Source organism: Pseudonaja textilis, chromosome 2 (genome assembly GCF_049901715.1).
Source record: "Pseudonaja textilis isolate UNSWEBS1 chromosome 2, rPseTex1.2, whole genome shotgun sequence".
NCBI classification, from domain to species: domain Eukaryota; kingdom Metazoa; phylum Chordata; class Lepidosauria; order Squamata; family Elapidae; genus Pseudonaja; species Pseudonaja textilis.
Window position 1 is genome coordinate 192,173,693 of NC_141991.1, and position 27,504 is coordinate 192,201,196.

The 27,504-nt window shown below is 36.4% G+C and overlaps 1 protein-coding gene across 1 annotated transcript; it reads right to left on the minus strand.

The window, feature by feature from the left end:
• Positions 1 to 317: 317 nt before the first annotated feature.
• On the minus strand, positions 318 to 27,335 carry LOC148127295 (transient receptor potential cation channel subfamily M member 3-like). Its single transcript, XM_087926728.1, has 7 exons — positions 27,207 to 27,335; positions 25,623 to 25,874; positions 23,285 to 23,459; positions 13,597 to 13,747; positions 12,048 to 12,247; positions 3,555 to 3,687; positions 318 to 1,950 (listed from the first exon to the last, which is right to left on the minus strand). Exons 1-7 carry the CDS (start codon positions 27,333 to 27,335, stop codon positions 504 to 506), a joined length of 2,487 nt encoding a protein of 828 aa, XP_087782854.1. The 3' UTR covers positions 318 to 503.
• Positions 27,336 to 27,504: the final 169 nt, after the last annotated feature.

Below are 27,504 nucleotides of genomic sequence, written 5' to 3' on the forward strand. Positions count from 1 at the left end.
TAACATTTGTGGCACTACAAGTTGTCAGTACAAAAAAAGACGTGTGAACCATGAGAGTGAAAAGTGGGAATTGATAGGTTTGTCTTCTATAATGTAATTCAAAGATACTGCTTCATAAGTTATCACAAATGTACTGATGTAAACGACAACAGAATCATAATTAAAACACCCATTTTAGATGCATGTTATTTTGCTTCTTTTTTTAAAAAAACCCAACTATTTCTATTTTGAAAGGCAGATTTCTCAACCTATTTACCCATTTATGCACGATGTCATAAAGCTTTTTTTAAAAAATAATGTCTTTAAAATCTTCCCTCCCACCCATCCCGCCCCCTATTAAGTGCAAATGCCAACTGGGTCAAGAGGCAGAATCTCGGTGGCTGACACTGAGATTAAAGAGGGCTAATTCGACTGGTGGTAGAAGCCAACTTTTTGCTGACACTTCATAAATCTGAGGTTATTTCATTCTGCTCAAGAGGAGGACCAAAGAGCAGATGTCATCTCTAGCAATATTTGCTCTCAAAGCTCCGGAATGCACCTGTTCTAGAGAGTCTTCTCATTGACAAGGTGTCTCCTGTGCTTTCTGGTTTGGATGACCTGCTCCTCTGAAATGTATTTCGAAGGCTGGATGCATTGCGCTGCCTATCAAGTTTGTCACTGATGGAGTAGCTTTTCCGTGTGTGCACGTAGAGTAAGTTGGATTCATCTGCAGAATAACTATTGGCCCGCTCTATTTTAGGAAGCAGAATATTGTTAGACAAGGTCCTCGATGTATTGCTGTCTTGAAGTGACAAGGAAACTGCTTTTTTGTCTTTGGCTTCAGTGTCCTCGTTGTCAGAACTTGGGTGACTTAGTTCTGCTTCCCTCTCTGGATGGCAGCATCCTAGGTCATCCATCTTATCTCCATGGATCCCAGGAAAACTTGACCTTTCTGCAATGGTTTGAGGAGCACTGACACACCTTGTGTCAATGCAGTCGGTGATGCTAGTGTACTCTGCTGTTTTGACCGGTACTCCAAGGCTGCTGAAATAACTCCGGGATGGAGAGAACATAAAACTATGAGATTTTACAATAGGCGCCTCTTCTAAAATAAAGGGGCTTGTAGCCAGGTAGCGACTACTTTTAGAACGCTCTAAGGTATGATATAGGGGGGGATCCAATTCCCAGGGGTTTTGACTGTCTGTGATTTGGGAATAATCTGAAGAAAACACCCTTGTTTCCAGCGAAGAAGCCTCTTCACACTCAATACTTCTGCCTGAGATTCCGTCACCAGCGGTACCACTGACATAAGCACTACTCGAGAGAACGCTGGAAGTGATCTGAGCTTGAAGAGTAGGGTCTCCGGTCCCAAGGATGTTCATCGAACTATCCAGGGGTTCTATTCCTGACTGCAGCTCGTCCATGGCAGACACATAAATATCAATGCAAGAGGAAGGCCTCCGAGAATCTGGAGCAATAGACAAAGTGCTTACAGGCACTAATGAAACTTTTGGTTCTTTTGAGATTGAGTGAGAGCTAGTGGCACGATGAAGGTTCAGAGACCGTTCTTTCAAAATACTTTCAAATTTCTCAAGCCCACCCTTCTCCTTCATATTCATCGCATAGAAGGAGTGACTTCGCAGTCGAGGTGTTAATGTTGGAGAGGTGGGGGACATTGATTCTTCCCCCGTAGGATCAATACTCTCTTGAAGTTTGTATGCATTCCCTTCCTGGCTGTTGAAGCTACTTTGTCTCACAATGTAAGCTGTGTCAGTACAGTCAGAAGATGTTCGAGACCGTATCTTACTGGCCTCTCCTCTGTCCATGCCAGTAATTTTGTCCAGTGCGGTGGCCATTCTCCCAATCATATCTTCCAGCTGAGCAAGCCGTATATCTACAGTCTGAAGCGAGGCCTTCATGCAATGCTCTCGTTCATTCACTTCCTCTAATCGCATTGCCATATTCTCTACTCTGCAGGAAGAAAAGACGGGGAAAAAATGTTTTGATAACATCCAGTAGGGCAAGCAGATTAGCTTGGTTATTTCTAAACCAATTTACTTAATCAAGAAAATAGATAATAATGTAAATAGTATGCCATTAGTATACTGATACGCACACTAAGAAAATTAATCTTCTTTTTTAAAATAAACAATTAAAAAGAGGCTACTAGGTAACTAGAATGATAAATCCATTTACTTCTTGCCTCCTCAATGATTTTATCAATCATTTTATCAATACATATTTAAACAAGAATTTGCATTTTGCTTCTGATTAAAGTTGTGAGATGCATCGATGTCCTTTTTAAAAAATAAACAATAAACATTTACATAACTTAAAACTTAGACTTTTAGACCTGTTCTAATACCATTATTTATAGATTTCAAATTTGTAAACGTAAGATTTACAGATCTACTGTATGTTATGCAGGCTCACATATACAAAGATAAAAATATTGATTTCTGGGATAGAAATATTTCCATTTTATGGGTTTTATGTGGCAAACTCCTTAGTAAGTACCAAATCTATAGAAAGTAGTAATTGGTTTATCAAACCTAAAATTGCACAGCTATACAGATTTTAAAAGCTGCCAGGAAGTTAGAAAAGGGCCTAATTCTTGTCAAATGAATATGATGGCAATAAGTAATCCCTGGAGAAATAAATTTAGAGTGTCATGATATCCTTAACCCTCAGTTATATTACAAGTATATTGCAAAGTAATTATTTTACATACAATTAATGTATGCTTTATCCACTTTTCTACAAAATTTTCTCCAGGTTTATACCAATAGGTTTACACTCTTGCCTATCTGTTTAAGTGGAAACTAAGAGACTATGAAATAAGACCTCAATTTGCATTATGACTTCTAAGACCCATTTATTAAAGCAGACTTCACACAACCAATGTTCTACCCCAAAAATGACTCTGAGATTCAGGGATGATTTCCAATTCACCAAGGAGAGGATAAAGAATAAAAAAGTGGAATATGCATAGGAAATACCAGAGTTGAATAAGACCAAAGGCCCAATCAGATACTTCCTTGATGTATAGCTTGTAGCACTAATGTAACAAATTTGGGGGTTGCCGTGATCTTTTTTCCCCTGAAGAATTCTGCCATGCATATGGGGAGGAGATTTGGGTGTCACTTGCACTGGAGTCAGAAACAGCCCTTTGGTCCCATGTATTTCACGCCTTGTCCTCACCTCCCCCAATTTGATAATAGAATAAAGACTTCATATATAGCAACTAAATCTATATATTTGTATTCTAGTTATTTTTTATATTCTACTGATGATTGCGGTCTCTGTTTTAGTCAGATTTAACCAAGTAATCTAAACCAAGGATTTTTACTTGGAAATATGCTTAGTTTTTGTGGGTTTTTCTTTTTTGTATAAATACCACTTTTATGACATTTCCAAAATAGGTTTACTATATTTTGATTACTATTAATTTGCAGCCAATAAAATATTATGGAACTTTTAAAAATCTTTTTGTTTTAAAAAACAACAAAGTGAAAATATTTATGATTACAATTTTTAAAACATATATCTACAAAGCCAAACAAAATGTTGTGCACCTTTCAGAAGTTACACGGATTCTCTCATCATTGGAAGAATTAAATCTATCGTCTTTCTCTCTGAAATATTCCTCTATGCACTGTTCTTCAAAATCATGAACCTTCTTCAGTTCATCATCTGTTATAAAAAGTTCTATAGGGGACATAGAAGGCAATAAATAACAATCAATAATTAATTATCTGTAAGTATAGAGCACTGCCTATTTTATATTTACAACTGAAATCCCCTCTATATGTAACTTAATATGTAGATTGTTTTGATGAGTCTCAGATTTGTAGCTCTACTTCTGCTTTCCCAAATTTATGCCCTAACTCCTACCTGCCAGATATTTTTCGATTTATGTCAGACTTATTCAGATACTCCATTATTTTTTTCTTCTTTTCACCCTCTAAAACAGTGGTTCCCAAACTTTTTCAGTCCACTGCCCCCTTGGTGCTAAAAACTCATCCTCGGTGCCCCCCCACCCAGGGGTGGGATTCAAATTTCTGTGGGCATGACCTCATTTGAGGGCGTGGTGGTCACGTGATTGGGTGGGCATGGCTTGCTGGTCATGTGACTGGCTGGTGTGGCTTGCTGGCTGGGCATGGCTTGCTGGTCACATGACCGGGTAGGTAGTCATGTGACTGGATGGGCGTGGCCAGATAACTGGCAAACCAAATACAAGTGGTCCTCACTTAATGGCCAGTTGTTTAGCAAGTTCTAATTTATGACTGGCCTCCCCAGAGCTACTTGACCTGCTTTGGGAGTTTTGACAGCCATGCACACACACACACACACACACACACACACACACACTACCTTCTAACCCTGCTGGAGCAGGTCATTGCACTAGAATCGGCAAAGCATCTCTGATTAGATTCTAGTAGTGAATAAAATCTAATCAGAAATGCTTTGCTGATTCGTGTTGATTTGTTTTATTTTTATTTCTTTATTTTATGTTGCTGAATTGCATTGACATGTGTGTCCCTTCTTGTGCCCAGAAGCTTTTGTGATCCTTTGCAGCAAAAATTACAGATCTCTGGCTTTGCTCTACTTTTCAAATGTGCCACCACTGCCGCATTCTAGGTGCCAGCCCCGCAGGTCTACCCCATTGAGCCCGCTGCACCAGAGGGACCTGCCCAAGCAAGTCCGAGCAGAGCGGTGCAGCAAGTCAATGGGGTGAGCCTGAGAGAGGGAAATAGAGAGAGAGAAAAGAAAGAGAGAGAGAAAGATAGAAGGAAGAAAAGAAAGAGAAAAGGGAAAGAGATAAAGGGACAGACAAAGAAAGGGGGGGATGGAAGGAAGGGACGGAAAGAAAAAGAAATAAAGAAGGAGGGAGGGAGGCAGGAGAAAGATAATGAGATATCTATTCTAATCCAATCACTTGCTCCAGCAGGGTTAGAAGGGTGTGTGTGTGTGTGTTTGTGTGTGTGTGTGTGTGTGTGTGTGTTCTCCTTGTAATTTACCAGTACATTTTGGTTTTGCCTTCTTCAGAATTGGCAATGTAATACATTGGAGAAAAGTAATTTTTAGGGTGGAGATCTGGTCCAATGGATCCTGTTTAAAGCCTCAACAAAATGTGAGAGCTTCCTGATAGTCTTGACCATGTTTTGTCCACAAAACGTTTAATAGAAACTAAAGATGTTTCAGTATGGAAAAGGGCCTCAGTCTAAACTAGGTCTCATTTCAATCGGATGCATCAGGTTTCTCTCTCTCTCTCTCTCTCTCCCTCCCAGACTGGCTTTGCTTTACTTGCCTGATGTGCCTGCGGCGCTTTGAACATGGATGGATGGATAGATAGATAGATAGAGATGTAGGTAGGTAGGTAGGTAGATAGGTATATTGGTATGTAGGTAGGCAGGCAGGCAGGCAGATCTTTTGGATGAATGTATGGATAGATAGGTAGGCAGGCAGGCAGACATTTTGAATGGATGTATGGATAGGTAGGTAGATAGGTAGGTAGATAGACAGATTGGTAGATAAGTAGGTAGGTAGATAGACAGATTGGTAGATAAGTAGGTAGGTAGATAGATAGACAGACAGATAGGCAGGTAGGTAGAAAGATATATTGGTAGATAGGTAGGTAGGCAGGCAGGCAGGCAAGCAGGCAGGAAGACAGACAGACAAAGACCTTTTGGATGGATGAATAGGTAGGTAGATAGATAGATAGATCAATATTGGTAGGTAGATAGGTAGGTAGATAGCCAGAAAGACAGGCAGGGAGGCAGACAGACAGACAGACCTTTTGGATGGATGGACAGACAGACAGACAGACTGCAACAGCGGTGGCACTTTAGGAAAGTAGAGCAAAGCCAGAGTGACTTTCCCAATGTGCTGCCACTGCTGCGTTCGATGCCTTTGAGCCCCTTGCACTGCTCCGGTGCAACAGTCAATGGGATGAGCCTGCAATGCCGGTGCTTTGAATGCCCCCCCGCCACCTCTTAGCACCCCCCCTTCAGCAGCTGCTTTCGAGTAGAGCCCGTCCCACCTCCCATAATCCCTGACATTGCTTCGCACCAACTTCTAGGCCTTGGCCCACCAAGCAAAACCTCCCAACACTCGACTCCACCAAGAATGCTCAACATGCCAAAAGGCTCGCCTACGTAATTCCTGTGACACAACTATGAGACGGTGCATACACCTTTACATTGCTTCCTTGGGAATACCTTCTTCTCAGCTGGCTTGACCCGGCCCATGTGGGGACCTGTTGCGGCTCAGTGCAGGCAGCGCTTCCAGGATGGGAAGGGTGAATCCCGTCTGCAGTGCTGCACTGACCCCCTGTGCCTGCAAAAACCTCCAGTCGCCGTGTTTTTTTCAGTGCAGCCGGACTCCTCCAGCGCCCCCTGCCACCTCTTAGTGCCCCCTGCCTCTTAGCACCCCCTAAGGCATCCCACCCACCCCAGGCGGTACCACCCACTTTGGGAACCACTGCTCCAAAAATTCAGACAGGGGACTGAAAGAAATAGAAGAATGTCTATACTGTCCCATCACTAAGGACATTGGGAATGGTACATCTCTGTAGGTACTGGCAGGACTTCAGATGGATTGGACAAGCGAAGTGACTGCAAGTGGTGTTACTGGTATTCATTGCTGTTCATATCTTTGTAGACCCCAATTATACAATGTTTTTCCATTATAAGAATTATAAGAAAATTAGATCTATATGTTTGGATTAGTTTAATTTTTTCCACCTTCAACTATTCTGTGAGATAAGATGGGATGATAGACTGGCCTAAGGTCACCCAGTATTAGCCCTATAGGGTAGACCAGAGTAAGAAACCAATGTCATGTAAGTTAGAATGACCTTTATTGTAACAGCTATACTAACAAAATCTTGCAAGTCTGAATGTGCTGCCCCTCGTGCAAATTAGGGAGGAGTTTGCCTGAGACATTTTGCTCAAGTTAGTTTATTGGTCTAGGCTCAAGGCCCACTTATCTGACTGAAGTCTTGGTACCAGCTCTGCAGTGGTGGGATTCAAATTCTTTTACTACTGGTTCTGTGGGTGTGGCTTGGTGGGCGTGGCAGGGAAGGATACTGTAAAATCTCCAGTCAGAAATGGTATTTGCCGGTTTTCCAAACTACTCAAATTTTCTGCTACCGGTTCTCCAGAACTGGTCAGAACCTGCTGAATACCACCTCTGCAGCTCTGTCTTTTGTCTAGACCCACAAAACTTCCACAGCTGAGGGTGGACCTAACTTGGATTTACCTATATCTAGCCCAGTTCCTCAACCACTGTACCAGTGTTGGCATTAATGTGATGAAACAATTATGTACAATGAAGTAAAAAATAGTAAAGAAAAGAAATAAACAGATAAAACAGATAAAGATACAATGTCTGAGAATTTTTTAAAACATTTTCATGAAATTAGGAAACATGTGCGAAAATAGAAATGATTTGACAAAAGACACAAAACAAAAACAAAACAAACCTGAAGGTAGGCCAAACTAGGAAAATAAGAAATTTCAAAGTTTGAGCACGAGCCTAAAGAAAATCACTGCTTTTATAATACCTAGAGACCAGTTAGATGCTCATGCCAAGGAAATATTATGAATTCATTCTATGTGTAGCTGCCTTGAAATTTTTTGGGAAATTGTATTTGGACTGGGAATTGCAGACTTTAGCCAACTATACACATGCTTTATATACATAAGACATGGGCTTTAGTCCCAGTTTTCTTCAGTGAAAAACATCACAAAGCTGAGAATAGATGAGTGAGGTCTTGATACATATCTTGTCTATCAAATTACGAAATTAAATATAATCAAAAGTGATGAAATCTTTCGAGGTAAAACTGAAGCGAGGCAATCTCTATTTGAGATTTGTACAGTAATATTAAATAAGCTGAAACGACTGTTTTAAGAAATAACCGATGAAAAGGAAATCACATGCTGTGAAAAATGATAGCACTGCATACATATAACAACAGAAACGTTAAAATATGGATATAATTTTCTTATCAAGTAGCTATGCAGTGTAAATGTGTATGTGCGAATATGTATTGTGCTTGCTTCGGCAGCACAAGTACTAAAACTGTATGTGCGAAAAGAGCTTCTGTGCCTCCTATTTGAGATGTTTATATTCTCATGTACATAAGGAAATGTAAAGTAAATGCAAAAATGATTTAAGAATTAATTTGTTAAGGATGTTTGAAAAAGGGACAGCATCTCATTGAGAGGACATAAGGAGGGAATGAGCAAAATTGGCTTAGTGCAGTGTAGTTTTATATTGGTCAAGAGGTGTACAGAACATTAAGAAAACTGGAAAGGTGAGAAGTTTATTGTATATTTGTTCATATAGAAAGCTTATGATAAACTAAATAGGCCTAATCCAAGACAAAACAAGTATACATGATGCTCCTTACATTGTTTATATATTTATGGATAAATACATATGGAAAGATGGTAGTGACATTAGAAATGTATTGGCTGGGGTCATGAGTGTTTGTGTACTTTCACAAAGGTAAAGTTATATTGTTAGTCAAGAATCCAAACAATTTGGTCACATAGAGAGAATGAATAAATTGCAAAACAGGTAACGTGTGGTGATATGTAAGAATATAGATTTAAAAATAGAAAAGAATGGAATTGATATTTTTCCCTAAGGATTTTTGTTAAATTAGATATAGATTTAATTGGAATAGATATGGAAATGGGAATTTATTATACGTATATTAATGGACATTTAATAAAGCGATGAATAAAGCTAAAATGATCTCTGAGAATTGTAATGGAAAGACTATTATCAGTCTCTAAAATTAATTGAATAGAGTAATATTTTTGAAATAAATGATTTAGAATGAATCATATATATATATATATATATATATATATATATATATATATTTGTTTTCTGAGGTTCTCGCGGGTATTTGTATGTGGATCTTTGGTTGTTCGGGTTTTCTCCCGCGTAAGATTCAAAGTATCTAGACAACGTTTCGAACACAGCCAACCCCCCAACCAATCAGAACACAGCCAAACCCCTATCAATGAGAACACACCCCCACCCAATCAGAACACAGCCAAGCCCCCACCCAATCAAGTCCCACCCCACTAGCAGTTAAAAGGAAGAAGCAGCTGCAATCTCACATCACTCTGAGAAGCACAGAGCCGGAGACAGAAGCCTGAAGATGATGAATGAGACTTCATCGAAACGCTGCCTAGATACTTCGAATCTTACGCGGGAAAACCCGAACAACCAAAGATCCACATACAAATACCACACATTGAGAACCTCAGAAAACAAATATATATATATATATATATATATATATATATATATATATATATATATATTTGTTTTCTGAGGTTCTCGCGGTATTTGTATGTGGATCTTTGGTTGTTCAGCCCCCACCTGAACAGAACACGCCTCCAACCAATCAGAACACGGCTAACCCCAACCAATCAGAACACAGCCAAACCCCTACCAATGAGAACACACCCCCACCCAATCAGAACACAGCCAAGCCCCCACTGAATCAAGTCCCACCCCACTGGCAGTTAAAAGGAGGAAGCAGCTGCAATCTCCCATTACTCTGAGAAGCACAGAGCCGGAGACAGAAGCCTGAAGATGATGAATGAGACTTCATCGAAACGTTGCCTAGATACTTGAATCTTACGCTGGAGAAAACCCGAACAACCAAAGATCCATATATATATATATATATATATATATATATATATATATATATATATATATATATATATATATATATATATAAATAAATAAATATATATATATCTTTGTTCGGTATTTTCCCACGTCATTGTAGTTGTGCTTTTAAAGTTATAGCAACGTTTCAGCAGAATCTCATCTGCCATCATCAGGCTTCTGTATAGTGTTCATCTGTGAGTCAGACTTTTATAGTGGTTTCAGATTTAAATTTGGGGCAGCCTATTGGTTTTTTCTTCATCCTGATTGGTTGGGAGTCTTAGTCTGTGTTTATTGGTTTTGGAGTTTGCTGTGTTCTGCTTGATTGGTGTTTCTAATATCTTTTGTCTATTTTAGGGCTCTTTTTGTATCTTGATTGGCTGGCAACATTGTATTCCTTTATTGGAGGCCTTTAGTGCAGCTTGGCTCCGGGTAAATCGACGGCTATCATTTATTAGGAAGCTAGGTTTCATCTGGGTGCCTGGTTGGGGTGTGTTTGACCTGGAGGTATCAGGGGGGATCTGTTTGTGCCCAGGTGCTTGTCTGGCTAGTGGTGTGGAGATTTCTTTGTTTGTGAGTGCAGGCTTCCAAATGATTGACAGTCTGGTGGAATCATCTCTTCTATTCGTGCTTTCTGGTCTTTTTTTCAATCTCTATGGCTTCTCTGATGATTCTGTAGCTGGGGTTTTCTATAGTGGCTAGGGTTTTGGTGCCATTGAAGTTGATGCTATGACCTGTGGCTTCCATGTGTTGGACTAGTGAGGAAGTGTGTTCCAGCTCGGCTATGGAATTGATCTGTGCTGGGTGGTGGTGTGAGAGTGCATGTAGATAGCGGTTTGTATGTGTTTTCTTCTGGTAGATGGTGTGTCCTAGGGAGCCATTGGATTTTTTGTATACTAAGACATCTAGGAAGGGAAGTTGATTGTTAGCTTCTGTTTCCATGGTGAATTGTATTTTGGGGTGTAAGCTGTTGAGGTGTGTGAGGAAGTTGTTCAGTTTTTCTTTCCCGTGTGGCCAGATTATGAAGGTGTCATCTACGTATCTGAGCCAGAGTTTGGGTTTGTGATCATATTTTTCTAGAGCTTGTGTTTCAAAGTGTTCCATGTAGAGGTTTGTGATGACAGGTGAGAGGGGTGACCCCATGGGTGCTCCTTCTATTTGTTTGTATTTTTGTCTGTTGTAGGTGAAGTATGTATTGGATAGGCAGTGGTTGGTCAGATCTAGGATGTGTATTTGTTTTGGATGGTTGTCAAGGCTTCTTTTATTGGCACTTGGGTGAAGAGGGATATGACATCGAAGCTCACTAGTAGGTCGCTGGGTTGTAAGTTTTGTTTCTTTATGATCTTGATGAACTGGAATGAGTGTATAAGGCAAAGGGGTGGCAAACTTGAATTGACAATTAAAGGGGAATTTTGGAGTATTAGAATTAGGATGGAACCTATTGAACAATGAATGGAATAATAGTATGTGGTAAAATTGCAAATATGACAGATAAAAGTAAATATGTGTAATAAATATAGAAATGAAATAAGAAACTTAGATTATATTGTAAAACAAGATACGAGAATATTTAAAGAAAAATCAAGTAAGTTATGATGTGAATCAGAATTGGATAAAATATAAAAATATTTGAGAATATTTAAAGGAAAATGGAATAAGTAATAATATGATATGAAACTGAATATGAAAGATGAATATGTAATTGGGTTCATGTTTGTCTTGAAATGTAAAAACCTGGAACCACATTGTTCACTAAGAAATGTTTTTTAAAATATAAAAATAAAAAAACATTAAAAAAAAGAATAAATTGCAAAATGAGGATATAAAAGCAAAATTAAAATATTAAGAAAAAGTAGAAAACTGAACAGATTGGATGGCATTGATGATTTCTCAAAAGGACAATGGTAAGAATGAAATAACAAAAGACAATGTAGTAATTTATAAATGGATGCTACAACCATAGTTTGCAAGGATATGAAGATATGGAAAAGTATAGTGAACAACAGTGGAAACGAGACTTAATTAAGTATCCTTCTTCCTTTTATCTCTTGCTTTTAATTTCTTCGGCTTACTATGCCTTATTCTTTTTCTGTCCTTTGCAGTATGTTGTGTGCAGTTTCCTATGGATTTGCTTTCAGCCTTAGTTTCCCAAAACTCTCTTTGCAGGCTACGACTAAGGAACAGTTCCAAATATACAGTATCCCACAGGTTGCTCTACTACAAAACCACACAGATACCTCCTGGTTGTGTGTTCCTCAGCTGAAATTGTTGTTTGCTCATGAAGGGTCCTAAGTGATGCCAGTGCCCTCATGAAGCATAATGGCTTCATCTAAATAATTCTGCACAAATCCTACAGCACTTACTGAGCCCATAGTCTGCTTCATCTGGATCGCTGTCATGTTTCCGCCATCTACAGCATATGTGCTGAAATATCATGGTCATGTGACTGAAGATGATTAGTGGAGGGGGTAAGACTGGTCTTTCATGGAAGGTCATAATAAGCTGATATCTCTGAAACTTCCATACCTGGTTTGATATAGACTTAACTTCAAAAAACGTGTTGCTGAAATAGGAATAGAAAAAGGAACAGGCGTTTGATAAACCGCTGAATTCTTTGTTTGCATATGCAACATTGGGGTCTGTTTTACACATTGAAAAAAAATAAATTTCAGGCTGTATGTACAATTAGCATCTGCGGTTAATTCCAACACTCTTTTTGATGGACTACTCATAGCAACTTCTGTTATGTATACATTGCTACACTGTTTATTTTACTCATATATACCATCGTTGATTTTTGCATAAACATATTAGGAGATAGTCTACTTCTAAAAGAAATATCAATTCACTTGGGTATTTAAATGTAATGGCTTATGAAAACCAATTTCCAAGATTTTCCTTTGATGAACACTGGCCATTGCCTTAAGATTATTTCAGTAGCATGGATGCAACAACACAACAACCTCCATTCTTTCCCACTTCACTAAGACAGCCAGAGGACCTCAAGTGCAAGTATAAGCACTGAAATTCTGAGTTAAATTTGGACTTGGGGAAAAAATTGAGGTGACTATCTTGTTTGATGGCATCCAGTAGAAGGCTGTTCCTCACTACTGAGATAGATAACTGGAGAATACAACTCAGTATTTTAACCTAAGCTGATGTCTTGGTCAAACAAACTAGGTGATCAAACTCTTCAGGTATATATTCAGGCGATCAAACTCTTCAGGTATATATTCAAAAATAACATAAATTGGAAATCTTTATTTGTTTTTTCACATCATCTGTAGCTTGGAAGATTAAATTTTACTTAAAAATGCAGACTCTTCTTTTATTCAAAAAATAAAATATGGTTCCATCTATTTTTATCAGTTTATGAATTTAAACGTGATTGAATATGAAACACATCTGAGTTTTTAATTACAGCGAATTTACCTATAACACAATCCAAACTTTAATACTATATGTTTATTTCTATAACTGGGTGTTCTTGTTGCTGTAGAATGGGGCAAAGATTCTTCAGAGTGCATAGATGTAGCCACTGTCTGCAATTCTTTAAAACAGTTACATCTTTGTCAAGACATCCATAGTGCCTATAGAAGTGACTAGCTATTCAAAAATGCTGAATGGTGCTGAATGAATTGTATGTGATTGGTCTTCCAAGTTCTAGCCGTCACAGCACCCCTGCAATCACCTATATTTCAAAATCTTAGAAATCTCTGGACATATACCCTCTTGCAAAAGATATCCATGATCGTGTACTCTAAAACTCTGTCATGGGATACTTACATTTTTTACTACTGCAAATAATTTCTGTTGGTAGATGCTTTAAACCAGTCTGGTGATAAATATTAAAAAGTTTGGCATCGCTGCTATGGATGGAGGAGAAAAATATAAAATATTTTATCAACTCACTTAAACACTGCAATCAGTAAGTTCACCAGAAGGATGTTTGCAACCAAAAGATAGCAAGCCATTATGGCAGGAACGATCCATGCTCCGGTTTTGCAGGGAGGAAGCTGAATTATTTTACCATCTTCTCTAGTTTCATTCTGACCACAAGGAGCTGAGGAAAAACAGGTGAGAGGAGGTGAAAGAAAATAAATTTTAAGAAGAAATTATTGCAGAACATACTGCATTTCATAATCTTAGAGAAGTTTCTGGACATCTGCCCTCTGCAAAAGATACTCATGATCAATGTACTCTAAAACTCTTGTCATGGAATACTTACATTGTTTTCTATTGCAAATACTTTTTGTTGGTAGATGCTGTAAACCAGTTTAATATTTGCCTAGTTTGGCATTTCTGCCAATTTCTAGATATTTATTATGTGCTTTGAATTTTTACTCTCTTAAATGTGCTAGGAACTGATAAAAACACCTGTGTGAAATGTTATTTATACATCCATTTGCTTTTTGGTAACTAGGATATATCAGTAGTATCAAACCAGAGTACATTAAAAAAGGAACGTTTGATGAATATAGTATATATGAGTAATACATGTAGACTCACAATAGGATTTTTGTTGCCACCTTATTTTAGTTAACTTTAGGATATTTAACAGTATTCTAGAATCAAATGTGAGTAGACAGGTAAGATTTATAGGCAACAGAGCAGATATTTTAATTCATTTTGGGTCACCAGCTGTTTAAAAAGAACAAAGGACAAAATGTCAGTTTTCTCATGCTGATATAATTTAGACAATATACCTTCTTATTAATTAACTGAAGTTTTAAATTGGGATGACTTTGGCTATTTTTGTTCACCCAAACAGCAACTACATTCCTCACCAATACTGTAGATCAGTTTGTTACTTTTAGAAAGTATCACTGGTGCAAGGAATGCTATTCCTCTCTTATCCCTAGTTATTTTCTCACACATTCCCAATATAGCAGTAAATAAGGAGAAATTGTAGAACAAGAAAGCATTCAGTAAATTAATCTGTTCAAGAAGTGAAAGAATGTTTAGCAGATGCAGACTCAATTCATATCACAAGATCCATGAGAAACAAAATAATTTTTCCCCTCCCCTCAAAATTAATAAAGATACTGAAGCTCAGATTGCTTTTGATCCCAGATGGGCAAATCTGCCTGGTGCAAATCAAAGAAAGGGAGAAGAGCTTTCCATTGTTGAAATTTCTGAGTGAGGCTTTGGTGAACTAAGACATCTCAGGAGAAGTGGAAATGATGCATTGGCAAAGACCAAAGAACCAGTGATGAACCTTCTTTAACAGAATCTTTCCAGGTAAGGAGAGGATTTGCCTACTTATGCTCTAGATAGCTATTCCTTTTGAGGAGACCCTGGGAGAGCAGTCAATACACGGGTCTGAGCACTGGGAGGTAAAGAAAGCCATCAAATTCTCAAATCTAAGGACACTAGATCCGCCTTCCTTTCTAAACATGTTTTTAAAGTTAAAGGAGAACTTCTAAGCAGAAAGTTTAAAAAACTATCTTGTGATGATAGAAGAGAATATTTGTAGCTCAGTGTTGAGCTGAACTGAACTGAACAGAGAGCACCAAGGATCCCATACTACCTAATGAGTAAAACTTCATCCGCTAAAAGAAAAATTAAATAACAGTTTAAAGAATGTAAAAATATAAAATAAAGGACAAAAAGATAAATAAGGTAATTCAAGAAAGTTTTAAATAGATTAAGGGACCAGAAGAATTTAGAATATTGGAACTTTTGCTAAGATTTGTGAAATAACAAGATAAATAAAATGATATTTTTGATGGAATCTAAATTGTTTAATTTATCCGGGAAGAGATGATTGCTGAGATTTTATAGAAATTTGAATTAAAGTTCCAAGTTGGGAAAAAAGAAAGAGATAAACTGTTCTTTATTCTTTATTTTCAAGAATCCATATTTTATTATGAATTTGAAAGAAAAGTACTGAAGCTCATAAATTGATAGATATAAGTATGACATTAGATATATTTCAAAGGTTCTTTGAAGAATTGGGAGAGAAACTTAAACTGACAGCAATAATTATTACTAATGCATTTCTTGAAAAGATTCTAAAAAAATAAAAAAGTAAAATGGAAGAATTTACTGACAGAATGAAGAGGTGAAACAAATTCCAGCTGATATAGAAATGTTGGGAAATAAAGGAATTATGGATTATAAAACAGAGTTAAAATGGAAATACAAATGATAAGTGAAGAGATGAAAAATCACAAGGACAACGATTTTTAATGGGTTTACAAAAGTGGGTTTCTAAAATTTTTGAGATGGGAGGAAGAAAGTTTAAATACAGTTTCAAGCCCACAACAGCAACCGTATGATGTAAAGATTTAGATAATTGTTAGAGCAAAACCAATCAATCAATCAACCAACCAACCTATCAAAAAAGGAATAAAAAGTTGGCTGTTTGATTAAGGGTAAAATAAAATATACTGCTGGAACCCTTTATGGACTTTTTGTCAGTACTTGGAAAAAAATGACAATGATTTTTAAATTTGTGAATGGAAAGGAGAGTTATACCGGTAGTAAGAAGTGGATTATTTTTATAATTTTATAAGAGGTGGGCCAATATTAAATTTGCTTGTATTTATTGCTGAGTAGAATAAGAATCACTTCCTAAAATATTCTTTTTTTCTATTTCCATTTTATTTATTTTCTTTAACTTTTTGCACTTTGTATTTCCTTTCTTTCTACTTTTCTGGTTTTTTTTTCTCTATGTTGCTTTGTATTAATTTTGTTACAATCCTTAATATAACATGTTTTTTTAAAAAAATGAATTGTTCTTATAGGTGTAAGGGGAAAAAGAAGCACAGTTCAAATTGCTGCACAGAATATTCAGAATATTGAAAATCAGTTTTGTATCATGATACTTGTTCATGACACCTGTTTTTGAAAAGTCAATAAAATATTATTTACTTATTTTGTGCCAGATAATCCTCCTCTCCCATCATTCATCTTTTTGTGTCATGTTAATTAAATTGTTTCTATGGGTAATAAGTGACCTCTAGAATGGGTGTCAGGAAAAGAATGAGGTGAATTGGCTGTGATAACCTACTGTACTTATCAAGCTAGTTGTTTGACTTGGATCACATATTAGATTATAACATGATATGCTATTGATGGATTATTTCTCTAGAAGGAGCAGGACTTTCAGAAGGGGCCACATTTGGATAGCGTGTAGAGCACACATATGTTTTAATGAGCAATTTGTTTGATTCTCGGCCCTCATAAAATATGATACTTTGTTAATGTGTGAAATGAATACCTTAAAAATGAACAGATATTGAATCATCTTTATGAGCAAATGCATGGCAAATTACAACATGCAACCAGTGCTTAATTATGATAAATTTATGTATAAAACATGTCTCTAAAAATTACATCTGATATTAGTAAATGAATTCTGTCCTGAAACAGGAATAGAAATATGCACTGTGCAATAAGACTGAATTATTTCTACCATGAAGTTCTAACAAAGGATTTAATTCACTAATATTTGATTTACATGCTGTTAAATTAACACTCTATTTTAGCTTTCCTTTGAGTTTAAAAGGTCAGTTTCATTATACATTAATAATAATTATAAATTAAATATACTATGAAACTATTGACATGACCTGTCTGGTGAATAACAGATAATAGAATTTGATTATTAGGAAGATTTTATTTTATATTTAGAAATTACAAAACCTGTGATGTATGTTTATATTTTTCTTTTGTTAAGACTGATGGTTCAAGCAACAAAGTCATTATTATTACCTACTCAAAACATTAACATTTGAGAATAGTTAGACTTTTTCAAGAAATAACTGTATTAAAATAAAGCAATTCTGAATACACTGTTAAATTATTTATTTTTTAAATAAAATTTATTTGTTGCCACCTTGCATCCAACAATTCTGGGAGGTTTACAACATAGAAAAACATTAAAATAATATGTTGTAAAAAAAACATAGCAGATAAAATCATGGACACAAAATGGCAAAGAGGGGAGCCAGACACAAGGGGAGGTGGAGGTGGGATTGAATTTAATTAATCAGCCACCTTCAGTATCAAGCTCCCCCACTAGGTCCCCAAGTCCCCAAGCCATATGGCAGAGTCAAGTCTTGAAGCTTTTACTAAACTTCAGGAGTGTGGCAACCAATCACACCTCAGGGGGTAAGATGTTCCAGAGATTAAATAATAATAATCTTGATTTTGAAATAAATCCTGTTTTGTTATTGACCTGTGCTTCTCATTCTAATAATTGAGCCTTTACAGCAGGGGTGTCAAACTCAATTTCCATGAGGTCATCAGGGTTGTGTTTGACCTCGGGGTGTGTGGGTGTATCATTCTGCATTGTGCTTCTTTTTCCTTCCAGATTGTTTGTGTAGTTTCTTACTTCCTCATAAAGATAATCCCTCATGTCTAGGCCAGGTTATGTGGACTGGCGGCAGCAGCAGCTTTGGTGATGGGGAAGGAAAACTTTTGCATGCACATCCAAAATCTCATGCCTGTGCAAATAAAGCAGTTTGCCCACTGCTTCAGCAGCCCATTAACAGGCTGTGGCCCAAGGTTTGGGACCCCTGGTCTAGCCTCTTCGGGAAAGTCAAATCTTTCAATCTACATTTGTGTGTGAGTTAAGCATAAGTGCCTCAAATGCATATTTACATAAAATATTGTTTCTCCAATTCTAAACAAAAAAAAAATTAGGACACCTTAACCTTTTTTAATGTAACCTATGTGCAGATCTGTGAAGAGAGGCTGGTGCTGGTTCAGAGTATGTGATCAGCCATTCAGCAGCATAAATGTATTTTATATAAAACTATGTCTATATTAATCGAGAAACACTACTTCTAGAATCCTACAATTTTGCCATATGGGACTCCAATGTTTTAAATTGAATACTGGGATTTTTTTTTACTTTGTTATTGCTCTCCTAATAATATAGCCAAGTGGTGAGTAAAGGTTTTTTATCTTATGCTGGAAGTGTTTGTAAAGTGCTGATGGCTAAAGAAACAGTCTTCTCTTCTACTCAGATGAGAAGGTCAGTAGATGGTGAAGAAGAAGAGATATAAATTCATGCATAAAGATATGAATGGAAAAAGATCCTGCGTATTCCAATTGTTCTGCTGTTTTTTATTTTAATGCATTCAGGAGGGGAAAAACAGTTTATGAATCTGTATATTAAACGTATCGCAGTATATTTCTCTAAATACTGGCTCCACACCAGTAAGGTTTTCCACCATGGTGGTGGGAATAAAATAATTTGCTGTTGTTTTCATACCAATTGTGTGTGGTACTAGCAGGTCTTGCCAGACATAAGAAATAATTCAGGCCAATTTTTTTTCTCATGTTGTGATCAAACTTAAAAAAAAATCACAGATGTAACAAATATTTAACTAATAAAGATTAACACAGCTGCTAGGATAGAGATAAACATCTGAGTTTAAAAAATCCATAAAAATCCTCATAGTGATAATGTGAACATTTATTGAAGACCTGTTGCCTTTCCAATTAATTGCTGAATTTTAGTGGAGCAGATACTAAGCAAACATGAATGGATTTTAGTTTATTTGTCTCTGAATGAGAGATAGTTTGGGCTAATAACCAGAAAGCTGGAGTTTTAGTCCTGCCTTAGGCACATAGCCTGCTGGGTGACTTTGGTTGAGTCACTCTTTGTCAGTCCTATAGAAAGAAGCCCTATAGAAGAAACAAACCACTTCTGAAAATATTGCCAAGAAAACTAAAGTTGTTATATCAAACATGACTCAAAAGCACACTCAATCAATCATTGTTAGCATGAACAGCAAGCAATCAGAATTATATTGGATAGCAGCCCATCATGATTTCAGGTAGTTTTCTCATCCTATGCATATCTTAAATGGTCTGGGCAAGATGATAGGGTATCTAAATTGCCTATTATTCCCTGATGGCTAACAATTTTTCAAAATACCATTCAGGATTTTCTTCCACACTGCTACTTTGCTTTATTACTTAAAAACCTTTTAATTATAGACATGAAGGGATCACTAAGCTGTGTTCTCTTCCACATCAACAGTGAGAAGTCTAAAAAACCAGATTCCACAATTCTCAAATAGTTATATATTCTTCTGACTTTAAGAATGACAATTTCTATAAGTGAAGCTCAAAACTTAACAGTACAATCCAGCGACACATATTGTTTTTCCTATTCCAAAAGAATTTAAACGTTTATCTACTGATACCCCATCACCAGAACCCAATTACAAAAAACATGCATTGGCCCAGAAATCATTAAATGCTTTGTTTAAAAAAAAGTGATGAGGAATATAGAATATACTCATTGAATGGAGAGGCTGCCAGTTGATGAGACATTGATTGTTAACCTGGACAGCCAGATTTCATGCTTCACATACCAGTACATAAGAATGAAACAAAAAGACAAACCTATCTTAGAGTCTTACATAATACTTGGTATATTTCTCAAATTAAGTGAAATATTTTATAAAATTAAGATCGAACAAATATTGAGAGATATGTGGGTTTTAAAAGGAACCCAGAATTTATAACTAGTAACAAGTAATACCAATGCAAAGGAAAGGAAAACCTGAATCTATGTATGTATGCATACACTTTTAAATAAATGGTACTGAACTCTAAGATAGATGGATTGATAATTCAGAAAGATAATAATTTGCATAGTAAGTTGTTGCTGATTTAGCTTAGGCTACTGTGGAGACTAACAGCTGTACATTTTTTTTCAAAAAGTGAGAAAATAGTACCCTAAATAGATAAATAACAATATGTGATTTAATATCCTCTATTTCTGTGTACAAAGATACACATTGTTCCATGACACATCAATAATAAATAGATTGAACATAAAATATACAGAAGCAGAAAGATGGACTTACAAGTCCTAGATTAGCAGTTAGCATCTATTCATTTTCTATCCTCAGATGTCAATTTTTCGTATCTTGGGACATTTTCTGACTTTTACATAACTTGATTGAACAAAATTATCCTTTAAATGAAGTCAGACTATATTCGTTCTTTATGCATCTTGGATTTGTATCCTATATCTATATTAGAAACAAACACTATCCTCTGGCTATTTTGCCAAGCAATTAGCCAAAATCATAAGGATTTTGAATAGGCTGCTTGCATTCCACAAATGCTGACAAATTCTGCCTTCTCTGTTTGGATGCTGAGGTTAAAACAACTTAGGGATTCAATTAATTTTCAATTAATTATCATCAAGTCCTCCAGAGGAAGGTGATACATGGGCTTTGACAATCTGACTTTTGATAGTACAGTATGAAGCACTCCATGCTGAAACAATCATTTCTACAGCTTCATTAGGTGTTCAGTCAACGGTGTATGTTAAAACAGATGTAATATATAGTTTTCTATAACGGGTTTAAACATATGCTCATCTGTTCAAAGAGAACTACAGCATGCTCTGTTTTTGTCATTTCCATTCTCCATTTCCAGGGTTCTAAACTAGAATCAGCACACGGCAAGAAAAAGCATGTTTTCCTCAGCCAAGTTGCTGTGGAACATGTTGCATTATGCCAGTAGATTTTTTTTTTCAGTACAACAGCAATAAATGGCCACTTGTAGAGGAACAGACATTTTTGAAAAGAAATTCCACAGTCTGGGATTCTACTTCTCTCCCACTTCTTGGCTTTCCTAAACCCCAAATACATAAAAAAAGGAAATATGTAGTCAAGCAGAAAGTTAAAGTCACTGAAGGACTTTTGTTCATTTGAATTCCGCATTATAACTGAGAACAAAAAGGAAGGATAATTTGCAAAAGGAAAGAAATAATTGGTTTTTTTTGTCTTTCTTTCTCTTTGGAGAATGATATGGGTTTCTTTTATCAATAGTAGAAAGGAAAGAGTACATATAAAGGCATTTCAGCAAATGCTTCCTTACAGTGGGCATATAAAATGAGAAAGAGGTTAAATAAAAATGCAGCAAAAATGTTTTTTTAAAAAAACCCTAAAATCTGAATAATTGGGGAAACCAATTAGCTTCCCTCTTTCTATATTTTATGTAACTGAATTTTGCATGAGCTAGATCAGGGGTGTCAAGCTTGATTTCATTGATGGCTGCATCAGGGTTTTGTTTGACCTCGGAGGTGGGGGAACGTGACCAGGGTGGGGATAGCTAGCATGACATCATTCATGTGGGGGGCACCTGTAGTGGCCCGAGTACTCTGCCAGTGAAAGCAGGCTCCAGAGCTCGGTTTTTGGCTGCAACGGCCTCCTGAAACCCTCTGCCAGTGAAAACGGAACTCAGGAGGGCCGCACGTGTCCCAAGCAAGATCTGTTTTCACTGGCAGAGGCACTGTGAGCTGGTCTTTTGCTGTTTCCAGTGCAGCACCACAGGCCAGATCTAAGCACCCCATGGGCTGAATCTGGCCCCCGGGCCTTGAGTTTGACACTCCTGAACTATATTATAGAAGCAGACTCATTCCTGAAAGAAGATCTGATATCCCAACAGATCTATGGAAATAGCTGAAAAAGTTTCCAACTGTGCTCAGAGTGAATTTGGACCTTTAAATGCCATCCTTGTGCTCTCAAGTAGAAGAGGTGAGTTAACATGCCTGCATGTGCACACTCTTCTTGTTCATTCCTACAGCTCCAAAATTTCTTATGACCATGATCTAGTTTGGCACATTACACAAACAACCACCAGGAAATGCATTAAAAAGGGAACTATAATGTTTGCAAAGGGCCAGGCAAATGAATTCTTACAACATATGTGGAAAAAGATTCCAGGTTTGGAACACAAAAAATGAAGTTTCCTATTTGTGTAACACTCTCAGGCTTCTCCCAGGTAATACGAGGTGAAATTCGTGGAATAGCCTTGTAATATAAATCATCTTAATATCTCTAAATTACAATTAGAGAAGTTGAGAATGAGAGAGTGATTTCTTAAGGACACCTAGTGATTTCATGGCAAACAATGAATTTGATCCAGGGAATTCACAGGTTGCAGCCTTAACCCTTAACATGATACCCCATCAATTCTAAATAAAGTACAAAGTGGTATACAGTCCTTATTCAATACATAAACAACATTTACAATATATTTTAAAATAACTATTATTTTACTAATATACCAAAACAGGGTGGTTGAAATAGGTCAAAATATGGCATAAATTAGTATAATGTCACTGTAACTTCAATACTGGGTAAAAATTTAGAACTGGTGCAGTAGCTTCTAGAATTGAATGGTCTATGAGCAAACAGGGTTTGTACATTCCACCATTAAGCTAATGGATGGCAATTGATATAATCTGTACTACAAACTTAATCTGGTTAAGACTCCTCAAATATGGACCTCATTGAGGAGTGCTTGGGACCTCTCGGCATTAGTAGTGATTCTCAGGGAAAGGCAACTATTAATTAAAATAGTAAAACACTAAAGTAGATGTGTACTTTGAATATGATTTATAGGTATTAAAAGTGAAAAAAAAGCAGCTTGGGTGGTATAGAAATGTTGATTTTACCTTCTGAGATTAACATTTTAAATATATCATACTTTCCTGCAATGTTTGAGTCCTCTATCTTGAGCCATTTATTGAGAGTGTTAACAATAATCATGAAAGACATCACCGATCAAAGTTTGATACCTGACTTTGGTGTATGAGAATCATAAACTTGCTTACGGTCTATCTGGTCTGCAAACACTTCCCCATAGATCATCCAATAGGGCATGTAAAAAATATTTTTTGCCAGTTTCCATGATGGCTCTTCGTTGGGGAAGAGAATTGCTTGCCTTGCAACACCAAAACTCATCAGAACCACCAACATAATAATGACAAAATACATCATGTCTATCATCTGAAAGAAAAGAAAAAAATTACAGAGACAGAGAGAAAGAAAGCCACTTTATTCTGGAAAAGAAATAAATCAACTTGTATATAAATCATAAATCGTCAAATGATTTAAACGTCTGCATATTAACATGCTATTTAAAGTGCTTGGCTTGTCATGGTAATCTTCAAGTACTTGTGCTGGATCTTTGGCTATTACAATATTATGTTCTGTTATGTTGAAGATCTTTTAATCATGCACCATAATAAATCCCAAGTCTTCGTGCAGAAATATTACATTTTAAAATGGTATAAATTTTTTCTTTCCATTTTTAACCCAAAGGCAGAAATACAGGGTGCAAAATGAATACAAATTCTGTGGGTTTTGGGGGACTATTATTGATTGTTTCTGCTTCTGCTTCTTTCTAAGTGAGTTAATAAAATCTGTTCTATCAGTCATCTATCTATCTGTTCACACACACACACATGTACAGGCAAACATTATGTGACTTTCAGTTTCAATACAGAAAAAACTAGCCCAATACAAAGCATAGCATAGCATAGCATAGCAACTACTTGTTCCTTTGTTCTCGGATTAAACAAACATGCAATCAAAATTTTACTCCTATCATTACTGGAGTGCTCCTAACTTTTAACAAGGGCCAAAGGGCCGAGTACTGCCTTTTATTACTTTTTTATTGCATCACCTCACATATTTATGTTTTGTGAGGAATTAATTGCTGCCCATGAATGTGCGAATCAGTCCTAAATTTTACTTTAAAGTCTCATTACTTGAACAGGTTTACTCTAGCCTGCAAACCTTATATTTCTGTCACTCCCAGTAAAATTCTATGTTTCCACATTTCTGTGAGAATATGATGTAATATAACTTTCAAATATTGCTGAGGAACTCATCTCATTCCATCTCAAGAATGCTTTAAGGCTTTCTTTACAAAGTAAATCAAAGATGAGGTATGCATGACAATAAAAATAGATGCATATGGATTGCCCTTTTTTGATATGCATGAAAAAATAAATTGTTTTTTTATCTGCAATGGGTGTGGAACTGTGCACACATTTGTTGTTTGGCCTACTATGGCCTAAGCTACAATTAGCACTATCAAATGAGTCAGTTAACTAAGCTGCTTTGGTAGATGTTGGAATAAATCAACATGCCAATGGTGTTCAAATGGTACTCCAGATGTTTTGAAATTGCACTCAAAGTGCCTTTTACTATTAGTCCTATCTTTTTTTTGGGGGGGGGGGCACAGTTGTTCCTCTTCCATTTTCAGGTCTTTGCATTTTGTGATTCTCCCTCCATCCCCCAGTTTTTTCTCTTCTATTCTGCTGTTTCTTAGTATTTGCTTTTTGTTGTTGTTGTTGTTATATCCCTGACTTTGGTTTCATTGCTAATCTACCACTTTAAATTACCCAGTTTTATATCAAATTAAATAGCTTAGTTTTTATATTTATCGCTTTTCCTCACATCTCAACTCCTTACTCTTATCGACTCTACTGAAATGTATAATTCAATATTAGACATGCAATGAAGGCTCTGTGATAAAGACATTCCAAAATAATGAATAAGGGTGTTAAGAGATTTGCTGCCACTTAAAATACTCCATCTCTTAAATAGCAAGGGAAGACTTGAATGATCTGAATTAATTTTTACCCCACGTCCATCTGTGAGGTCCATATCATTTTACTGAAATGTGTATCACATAGCTTAGCAACCTTTCCCAAACTTCCTCTGTACCCTCACTGTAGACTGTGGTTATTCCTAACTATCCTAGCCTATATGCAAAACAGATTAGGGCTATTTCTATCCCATTCCCAGATATTCATAGTTTGAGTGACATTTGAATGTATCTGTATGTGTTTTCTATAAAAATAGTGAGTATAATGCTGCTAACAATTTTAGGCTTGTAGTCCCAATTAGAAATTCCATAGAATTCTGTTTGAATCAATGATCCAAATAACTTTGATAAGGACAAGAAAAAATGCACAAGCCTTGCCAACAAAATATATCTTTTCTCAAACTGAATACTACACTATAACAAAAGGAAGCTGCATCACACAGAAAAGTACTTAAAAGATTCACTCTAAAGATTGTATGAAACTAGTACCACCTTCTACTGTTTTCGCTTATAACATGCAGAACAAAAAAGAAGGATGGGTAACTTTTTCTTACCATTTTCCCAATCATCATTACATATGGCCCCAAATATTTGTTCACCCCGAAGATGTCTAACAATCGGATATACCAGTAAATAATGTTGACACAATATATGACACGTCCATCACTCCTGAATGGCAGGTCCTGAAGGCGAAGCACCATGCCCACCGAGAATAAGAGGATGGCGATAAGATCGGTAACATTCCAGTATTCTTGAAGCCACACCTTCACCTTCTGCAGTAGTTTCCCAGGTTCCGACATTAATATCTAGAGATGGAAAAAGAATAGCTTTTGTATCAAAAATAATATGATGAATGATTTGACAACTAGGCCCTGGATTATAATTTCACGACCTATTCAAAGGATTACCGCAAGTCTTATAGAATATGGACATAAGAGCCAGATAAGTAAGGCAATGTGAAATAGCCTCCTTGGTTTTATAACAGAATTTTTATAATACAGAGAGTTATAGGACTCTTGACTCTTTCCACTCACCTCTTGTCATTCAACTTTACATGATCTGTACTTGAGGTCTATTCCTACCATTAGTACAGACTTAGACATATACATATACTGTGTGTGTGTGTGTGTGTGTGTGTGTGTGTGTGTGTGTCCTGAATGGATACCATGTAGAGTATCATTACTGTACGAACAAAATATTTCAGGATCTTCTTTCAGTTTGCCTCCTTGTAATACAGACAATTTTCAGCTAGAATCAAGGCTTCTGAATGCTTTGTGAAAACAAACATAGCATACAATGGCCATTGCATGAAGACACGAATGCTTTCTCTATTCACGTCCCTGCAAGCTATCTCTATCAGATAGTATGCCTGAAGTAATAAGTGACTTATTTCTTCTTTTTAATACAAGGCAAGTGCCATAATTAAAAAGTGTGACTGAAAGATACAAACATTGGTAAGTTTCTCAAGTCAGGCATGCATTAACATTGCTTTTGTCACGGCTTTTCTCAATCTGGTGTCTCGTGAAGTGTTGGATGTAATAAATGCCACTCTGAGGCATTTTCCAGAGTAAATATGCATTTCAAATTTTCCCTATTGGGAAACGTGCAAATTATATGCAGGGGAAAGGATTACTGTTTTACAGATAAGCACAGATAAGCATGCAAGTTCACTGTTAAATTTTACTTATTGATATACCATAAAATCTTATAACTTATGGTTGTTTTATAAAAGTAATAACTGAATGAGGCATCAGTAGTCAGTTAAATAAAATCAATTTGTATATACAATTCTGTCACAATAACTATAGGTGCCCCTAGATACCAGAAAATTCTTATAGTTTGCTTAAAAGAGAAAGTACTGTGGACACTGGATTGGACTTTTAAGTGTCAGTTCCAGGAGTCTTTTATTCCACTGGATGTTCTTGCAAACAGAAACATTGTTACATTTTTTCCTGTTTTCCCTTCCTGATGTGATTTCCATTATTTTTAAGTATCTCAGATCTTCACAGCACCTACAGAAAACCAGCCAGAGCCAGAAAAAACCTGCATTCTGTTGATGATAGTATCCTATCTTGTTTACAGTAAGATTGATATTTAGGAAAAAGCACAAGGAACAACTGCCTTTAGAATAGTATTACCTCTCTCATCTTTTCTATTCCCATTGTAAATATGTATGAGATAACTATCCACTCTTGCAGGGAAGGCCAACGTTCCATTTTCACCAAAACGATATAATTAAACAGCATCAGGTACCCAATGTAAAACATCTGTAAAGAGAAAAAACCAGTTTACCTGCATATATGATTTAAATGTTTAGCTGATGTTATTGAAATCTCATTATTTCTAGTAATTAAAAAATGTTCTCCTTCAAGAAGGCCAATTTTTAGTTAAAGAATTCAATATAAATACAAGAGTATACACTGCATACTATGAAAT

Bases quoted from the DNA above. Each gene is read 5' to 3' on its own strand.
- LOC148127295 (XM_087926728.1), bottom strand. From the start codon at position 27,335: ATGTTTTACATTGGGTACCTGATGCTGTTTAATTATATCGTTTTGGTG. The intron at 25,875-27,206 runs GTAATACTATTC...TTCCATCTCTAG, and splicing joins GAATAGAAAAGATGAGAGAG to ATATTAATGTCGGAACCTGG. The intron at 13,748-23,284 runs GTAAGCAAGTTT...GTTTTTCCTCAG, and splicing joins GTTTGCAGACCAGATAGACC to CTCCTTGTGGTCAGAATGAA.